General features: G+C 34.3%; 1 protein-coding gene across 1 annotated transcript; it reads right to left on the reverse strand.

Moving 5' to 3' along the window:
- Positions 1-10: 10 nt before the first annotated feature.
- On the reverse strand, positions 11-9,040 carry LOC105681390 (jerky protein homolog-like). Its single transcript, XM_024370652.2, has 2 exons — positions 7,373-9,040; positions 11-96 (listed from the first exon to the last, which is right to left on the reverse strand). The coding sequence occupies exons 1-2, from the start codon at positions 8,740-8,742 to the stop codon at positions 24-26; spliced, it is 1,443 nt and encodes a 480-aa protein (XP_024226420.1). The 5' UTR covers positions 8,743-9,040; the 3' UTR covers positions 11-23.
- Positions 9,041-9,123: the final 83 nt, after the last annotated feature.

The following is a 9,123-nucleotide window of genomic DNA, read 5'->3' on the forward strand; positions in this document are numbered from 1 at the left end:
GTAGTTCAAATCATCTAGGCCTTTTATGGAGAGCTATCATCAAGTATATCTCGAAAGTTCTCGTCAGTAAGTTTGTTCGCTTCTGTATCCATAGCTGCATTTATAAAATCTATAAGAGTACCTCTGATATCGACTTGTATGTTGATATTATGTTTCTTATCACTTTCAAACCAGTTCATCACAGCAATACTGTCGCACCCTCCGCATCCTGGTATTTTGTTCAGTTTAGTAAGAGCTTCGTCTATGTCTTTTTTTATTATTTCGGGGTCTTCCGAACTCTGTTCGCTTTCATCTTTCAAAAGCTTGTCCCACGCGTTTTTCAGTATTGGACTCTTGATTTTTGACCAAGCATTATGTACCATACGACAGCAATCGTCTATATTTAATTGGGAATAGATGTGTATAAGTTCTTCCTCTGAAACGCTGTTAGATGTTGGTATTAATGATTCTAGCAATTTGTTTCCGTACATTCGCTTGAAACATGCGATTATTCCATGATCCATTGGTTATATGAGCGGTGCAGCGTCATTTGAAAGATACATAATTTTAACTAATTCATCTTTTGTACTTATTATCCCGCTTTCGTGATGAGTGGCAACGTTATTTAGGAAGAGCAGAGTTTTCTTTCTTCGCCCGATTTTCTGTCTTTCTGTAACTGATTTTAAGAAACATTCATCGGACCATTCATTGAAAAGTTTACTGTCTATCATAGGCTTGGTGTTAGCTTTGTAGATAATTGACAGAACTCCGGAGGATGTTAAACATGGAGGATCCTTCCGATTACTAGTACCGGCAACTTGTGACATCCGGTAGCATTTGCAGAAAAAAATGTAAGAACTTTTTCTCCGTACGGGCTTTTCTTTGATTGCGATGCCTCAAAGAGCAGAGTTTTTTCTGGTACTGCTCTCCATATTAGTCCTAAGCAATCGGCATTGTAAACGTTATCCAATGTGTATTCTCCGTCTTGCAGAAGATTTTTGAGCTGAGCTTTGGAGTAATCCGCTTCACCTTCATTTACGATTTCTAAATCTTCATTCGTATCCGTATTACGGAAACCATAACGTTTTCTAAAACTTTCCACCCAAAGCTTACTGCCTTTAAAAGGTAAAGTACTGCGAAATTTTTTATTCAATTCCTGAGCTTTAGTCGCTAACATCTCATTTGCTACTATTATGTTTTTATTTGTACACCGTATGTACCACTGGCGAAGAGTTCTGTCGAAATTCGCACAAGAGGCTGCACTTCCAAAAACTGTTGTGGAACTGCTAGTAGCCGCTGAGTTGCTCTCGAAACATTCCGTTATTCCATCTTGCATTTTTTTTATATTGTATATGGCGCCTTTTGAAATACCATACTTTTGTGCTATTATTTTGTAATGGACACCTTCTTCCATCATTTGGAGGATTTCCTGTTTCTTTTCAACTGACTACCATTTCCTTCTTTTTGTTAGAGCCATTATTGTTTGTAACGTTTCGTATGTAAATACCGCACTGAAATGTTGTGACGAGATCTTATTTCGACAGTTACAGTCGTCGACGATTTCGATAAGAGGAAACAAATACTATATGGATTATATACTTATATAGGTATATACGTATACAGGGTGGTTGGTAACTGATGGTACAAGCGGAAAGAGGGTGATTCTACGCGAAAAAAGAAGTCGAAAATATACAATAAAAATTTTTCGTTTGAGGCTTTGTTTTCGAGAAAATCGACTTTGAATTTTCGCTCGGTACGCGTGCGGTACGGTATAACGGATCTCACTGTAGATCGTTGCCTCGATGGAAAAATTAAAAAAAAAAAATTAAAAAAAAATGTTTATTGTATATTTTCGACTTCTTTTTTCGCGTAGAATCACCCTCTTTCCGCTTGTACCATCAGTTACCAACCACCCTGTATACGTATATACCTATATAAGTATATAATCCATATAGTATTTGTTTCCTCTTATCGAAATCGTCGACGACTGTAACTGTCGAAATAAGATCTCGTCACAACATTTCAGTGCGGTATTTACATACGAAACGTTACAAACAATAATGGCTCTAACAAAAAGAAGGAAATGGTAGTCAGTTGAAAAGAAACAGGAAATCCTCCAAATGATGGAAGAAGGTGTCCATTACAAAATAATAGCACAAAAGTATGGTATTTCAAAAGGCGCCATATACAATATAAAAAAAATGCAAGATGGAATAACGGAATGTTTCGAGAGCAACTCAGCGGCTACTAGCAGTTCCACAACAGTTTTTGGAAGTGCAGCCTCTTGTGCGAATTTCGACAGAACTCTTCGCCAGTGGTACATACGGTGTACAAATAAAAACATAATAGTAGCAAATGAGATGTTAGCGACTAAAGCTCAGGAATTGAATAAAAAATTTCGCAGTACTTTACCTTTTAAAGGCAGTAAGCTTTGGGTGGAAAGTTTTAGAAAACGTTATGGTTTCCGTAATACGGATACGAATGAAGATTTAGAAATCGTAAATGAAGGTGAAGCGGATTACTCCAAAGCTCAGCTCAAAAATCTTCTGCAAGACGGAGAATACACATTGGATAACGTTTACAATGCCGATTGCTTAGGACTAATATGGAGAGCAGTACCAGAAAAAACTCTGCTCTTTGAGGCATCGCAATCAAAGAAAAGCCCGTACGGAGAAAAAGTTCTTACATTTTTTTCTGCAAATGCTACCGGATGTCACAAGTTGCCGGTACTAGTAATCGGAAGGATCCTCCATGTTTAACATCCTCCGGAGTTCTGTCAATTATCTACAAAGCTAACACCAAGCCTATGATAGACAGTAAACTTTTCAATGAATGGTCCGATGAATGTTTCTTAAAATCAGTTACAGAAAGACAGAAAATCGGGCGAAGAAAGAAAACTCTGCTCTTCCTAAATAACGTTGCCACTCATCACGAAAGCGGGATAATAAGTACAAAAGATGAATTAGTTAAAATTATGTATCTTTCAAATGACGCTGCACCGCTCATATAACCAATGGATCATGGAATAATCGCATGTTTCAAGCGAATGTACGGAAACAAATTGCTAGAATCATTAATACCAACATCTAACAGCGTTTCAGAGGAAGAACTTATACACATCTATTCCCAATTAAATATAGACGATTGCTGTCGTATGGTACATAATGCTTGGTCAAAAATCAAGAGTCCAATACTGAAAAACGCGTGGGACAAGCTTTTGAAAGATGAAAGCGAACAGAGTTCGGAAGACCCCGAAATAATAAAAAAAGACATAGACGAAGCTCTTACTAAACTGAACAAAATACCAGGATGCGGAGGGTGCGACAGTATTGCTGTGATGAACTGGTTTGAAAGTGATAAGAAACATAATATCTTTGAGATTTGTTATTCCTCGTTTTAAGCATTTGAACTATTTCTATGCAGTACATTCACTTGGGTGCGGCTGGTGGTATTAACTTTGATGATATTGGTTACGAAATGGCGAATTCCAGCAACTTGAAAAGAATTGCATTTAGTTCTTTTTTTTAGTTGCGTGACGGAATTAACTGCGAGACGTTTCGTCGATAGAGTCAAACCATTAGTATTAGATGACGAGATATCTCGGCACAAACGTTAAACAGGTGGTATCGAGACGCGAGGCATCTCGTCTAGTGTTATGAAGGGGTTAAAGTACAATTAGGAAAAATTCATCGAATCAAACAGCAGGCGAAAGAAATGCCTAAACGGTTTCCTAAATATGGGGAAGTTTGTCCAATTACTTGATCTATTAAAACGCGATGAACAGCTTTCATTTTGTTTCTTTAAACACATTCTAATGTAACGAATAGTCTTTCTTTTACAATTTCTAACAACGAATGTAACATAAAATTGGACATGAAGCTGACGATATTAAATATTTCTTATTCAACATATAATATTCTGACTTAATAATCTGATAAAGGAGTTTTAGTAAGTATAACTATATTTCGACAGAGATGAACGAGATATGCTATCTACAAGTACGGATTTACTTTTACAAATTTCATAGTGTAAATGAATGTGAATTGTTACCTTTTTGGCCTTTATTAAACATAATTGTAGATATTTTTAACTGCCACGGGTAACTTTGATTCGCCGAATAATTTCGGCTCGATATTCTGAAGAAGAAAGTTGTGTTTAGGAACATATATGGAAACATATATAGGGTGCTATCGTATAATGTAGCCAGAATATTGATAGATGTAGGCGTTGAGGTAAGAGGAATGTTACATACATTTTTAAAAGTAAGATTATATTTTTTGACGCATTGATAGATGTAATTCGCTATTCCTTAAAGAAATATTAGCTTGTTATGGGGGTGTCCTAAATTGTAACGTTATAAAACAGCGTTTTTTTGTGATTTTTGTTTTAGAAGGGAAAGAAAGAAATGAAGTTATTGAATTTTGAAGTATGGTTTTATATATATTTAACGAATACAAAAAAAGTTCTTTTTAAAGTAAAAAAAAATTATAACAGATTTCTAAGCCTACTTATTTCATGGGCGTCTTGTCGCTGCAGTCTTCAATCGGCGGGAAAGATCCGCCTCGTAATTCTTGACTGAAACAAAAAATCAAAAAAGGATTAAGTTTTTGTTTTCTTCAGGGTGAACTAAAAAAAGGCAGAAAAAAATGTGAAATTAAAAATTTCGGCGGGTTTAAGAAAGAAATGTGTTTAAAAAAAACTTTAAGGTGCTATAACAATTATTTAAATAAACTTTTTGACGAACTTTTTTAGTTTACTTAGAAGAGAATTTAATACCGAAGAAAAAAATTGTTGGTTCAATTAAATAAGTCGTTTAGTTTTTTTGGTATTGCGCCCACCAATTTAGAAAAATCGTGAAAATAAAAACTAGTGAAAACGCGTTTCAAAGTTTTCAATAGGAAAAAATATCAATTTTTAGTTACTTACGTTGAAAATCTGCTACTCAGCTATTCCTGGTCAATATATCAGTCCTTCTTTTGATGCATTTGATGGAGTCTACGAGCTGTATGAGCCTCTTTACGGCTAAATGCCTGGCGCTTGTTCTCTCTCTCGATCCGTCGCGTGTCAGCGATATCAGTAAACATTTTGCACTGCTGGTCTATATTCAAATTAAGCAACTGCATGACACTCAGAATCGCTGAATACCCTTCGTTGAACATACCTGCAGCCGTGTAGGCAGCAATTTCAACGATCTTTTGGCCCGAATTGAGGTGTTTTGAAATGATGAGCCAAATTGTTGAGTTGAACGACTCATAACCGCATAAGCATCGCGTTAAAAAGGTTACCGTCTGAGAGATCTTCATAAATTGGGCGAATGTGTTTCTCAACTTCTTTATTAATCAATCGATCGGGATGATTCAGCGTTGCTGTTATAGCTTCTTTCATCTTTTGGACAGAATCCACGTCCCTTCTAATGGCCAAACCATAATATTCTTACGATGTGTACAAATTCTTACAATCTGAACAAAACTAGCTATTAATGCTACAAACTAGTAGGTAAAGTCACGTACACTAAATGAATCATACACGTTTGTACTTCTATTAGACACATTAAGATTCGACTGGATACAACCATGGATTATAACTATTATATTGAACAACTCTTCAACCTTTTTCAGGTATGAAACTCTGAATAGAAAGTCGGAGTGGCGAGCGCTCGCATACCTGCTCCACGCTCGTCTGCTTTATATTCTTGGAAATATTTAGAATTGGCCTTTATCACTTTGCAAATATATTCTTAGATAGTTTATCTATCGATTTAAGCAATAAAAAAAACACGATTTTTTGACATTTTATTTCAGGACATCCTCTTATGTCAGAAAACTATTACTTTCTTTTAAGAAGATGTAAATATTTTAGAGACGTATGTTAACGAGTACCTGCATCAACATTTACGTTTAATGATTTAGTTTAACGCTACTGCTCATTTTATAGCATATGTTTAGTAATTCGTACATCTCCAAAAATATTAATAATAATCATAATTTTTAGTTTCTTTGGAAGATAATTAAGACATTTGTTAGGTAAAAGATAGTTGGTAGATATCAGAATGCGATGATATATTTACATTACATCAAAATTATAAGCTGTGATTGAAATTCTTTCTAAAGGATTGTCAGCAATTGTCTTCTGATAAGATTAAAATATATTCTATTATATTTTCTTTTAATTCAAACTCTAGAGTATTTAGCATTTTCTTTGGCTTCTAACGCGTCTAATGTTATATTTAATGTTTCCTTTACACTTTATACAAATGAAATTTGGTAAAACTTGTAATTTTTTGCAAAATTACAAAAATAAATAATTTTATACAAAACATCAGAATAGAGATCACAGATAAATGTGAATAATTATAATAAATGCTAATCTTTTACTAACAAATTGCTTCATAACTCGAAAACCAAAGCCGACGAAAAGTTATTGAGAATGAAAATCTTGATAATATATTTCACAGTTATTTAAATCGGCGAGGTCGCCATTCCCAATAATTAAACTCTTAATAATTATATTTAGTTAATTAATTACAATTGTAGTATCTTTTTCGTTTAATAAGACAAATTATAAAGAATACGAGATAGAAGAGGGGAACAAGAAGCTAATTTGTGTATTGTATTTCTTTCTATATAATATGATTTTATAAATATAAATTTAATTCCAAATCAAGTTTTGCACAGATTATTTACGTATTCAGCGGCTTTGGTAGGTACTCGCACTGATAAATATTCGTTGACGTATGGGATGGGATACATAAATCGGAACACCTAAATATTTTCGTTTTTAATGGTTTCATGGAAAAAACTACACAGCAGTAAGTTGTGCTATATGGAGGGGCACACACAGTGGTAGATAATGTTTTTTCTGAAAGTCATTTTTTAAATAAGATTTTAAGGTCATTATCATTTTTTTGTGGGACCATATATTTGTTTAATACATTAATCGATCCATCTCGATATTCCCTACAAAGATTTAATTTAACAGTTACTTTAACTCTAATGTTTCAAATTGAAAATATGAAAGTCAAAGAGAACGTAAATACAAGGAGACCATTTCGCATCTTTCCTTGTTTTCCATATATTGTTGATTCTTGATTATCGTAACTCATAATAATAAATATCAGGATATTGGAAAACAGCTGGTCGTATACCGATTGTCATATATTTCAAATTAAATGGTACAAACAAACAATTCAGCGCTACATAAAATCTTACGCGTCCCATTCCTTTCTTGTCAATAATACATATTATATTTCTTAATATATTTTTAAATATATGTGTCTTAATATAAGTAATTCCTCCTAATTGCTTTCATTTTGTAGTTCAAACCATCTAAGCCTTTTATGGAGAGTTATTATCAAGTAAATTTTCAAAGTTCGTTCGCCTCTGTATTCGTAGCTGCGTTTATAAAATCTAGAAGAGTTTCCTGGATATCATCTTGTGTGTCGGTATTATGTTCCTTATCAGTTTCAAACCAGTTCATCACAGCGATACTGTCGCACCCTCCGCATCCTGGTATTTTGTTCAGTTTAGTAAGAGCTTCGTCTATGTCTTTTTTTATTATTTCGGGGTCTTCCGAACTCTGTTCGCTTTCATCTTTCAAAAGCTTGTCCCACGCGTTTTTCAGTATTGGACTCTTGATTTTTGACCAAGCATTATGTACCATACGACAGCAATCGTCTATATTTAATTGGGAATAGATGTGTATAAGTTCTTCCTCTGAAACGCTGTTAGATGTTGGCATTAATGATTCTAGCAATTCGTTTCTGTACATTCGCTTGAAACATGCTATTATTCTACGATCCATTGGTTGTATGAATGGTGCAGCCTCATACGAATAGTACATGATTTTAACAAATTCATCTTTTGTACTTATTATCCTGTTTTCGCGATCCAAGCCACCGTTATGTAACAACAACAGAGTTTTCTCTCTGTGTTCGTTTTTCTGTTGTCTTTCTGTAACTAATTTTAAGAAACATTTATTGAACCATTCATTGAGTATGTTACTGTCCATGAAAGGCTTGGTGTTAGTTTTGTTCATAATTGATGGATCACTTGTGTGAAAACTATTGAAAGATGGAAAATGCTCAATCGTGGCGATTATTAGTACCGGCAGCTTATGACATCCGGTAGCATTTGCACAGAGAAATGTAGTAACTTGTCCTTCGCCCATTCTTCTCCTTGATTGCGATTTCTCAAAGAGCAGAGTTTTTTCTGGTACTGCTTTCCACATTAGTGCTGCGCAGTCGGCATTGTAAACATTATCCAATGTGTACTCCCCGTCTTGCAGAAGTTTTCTAATCTCAGCTTTGAAGATATCCGCTTCATATTGATTTCCTAAATCTTTACTGATATCCTCTTTACGGAAATTAGAACGTTCTTTAAATCTTGTCACCCAACGGAGACTGCCTTTAAAACTATGATTTGTGCGAAATTGTGCATTCAATTCCCGAGCTTTATCCTTTAACATTGCATTTGTTACATTTATGTTTTTTTTTGTACATTGTGTGTACCACTGGTGAAGAGCTCTGTGGAAATTCGCAACAGAGCATCCCACTTCTAATACTGTTGTGTAACGGCTAGTAGCTGCTGAGTTGGTCTCAAATAATTTTATTATCTCTTCTCGTCTTGATCTTATAGTGGACGCGGTGGCACGTCCAATTCCATACTTTTTTGCTATGGATCTATGAGACTCACCTTTGTCTATCATCTGAAGGATTTCATATTTTTTCTCAACTGTCAACCGTAACCGTTTTCGTGTTGGAGCCATTATTGTTTGTAACGTTTCAAATGTAAATACCGCACTGAAATGTTGTGACGAGATTTTACTTCAACAGTTACAATCGTCGACAATCTTAATAGGGGGAAACAAATACTATATGGATTATATACCTATATAGCTATATACGTATATATGTATATGAGGTACACTATGGAAAATTATACAACATTCTGATGATTGAACGTTCCGATAATGTATGTATGTGATGTATAATCGAGGTTATATTCTATATCAAAATAATATTTGACTAATAAAATAATATTCGACCAAGAGTTGATAGAAGGAAGCAGCATGAAAGTAAGAATTTATTATGAGATTGTTATGAGAATAATGAAAACCATTTTATCTACAAATAGTTTACTAATAAAT

The sequence above is a fragment of the Bombus impatiens genome, unplaced genomic scaffold, assembly GCF_000188095.3.
Source record: "Bombus impatiens unplaced genomic scaffold, BIMP_2.2 scf_0878, whole genome shotgun sequence".
NCBI lineage: Eukaryota > Metazoa > Arthropoda > Insecta > Hymenoptera > Apidae > Bombus > Bombus impatiens.

Excerpts from the sequence above, each read along its gene's own strand:
- LOC105681390 (XM_024370652.2), bottom strand. The coding sequence starts at position 8,742 with ATGGCTCCAACACGAAAACGGTTACGGTTGACAGTTGAGAAAAAATAT. Across the intron at positions 97-7,372 it reads CTTCTAGATTTTATAAACGC|AGCTATGGATACAGAAGCGA; the intron begins AGCTACGAATAC and ends TTTTATAAATGC.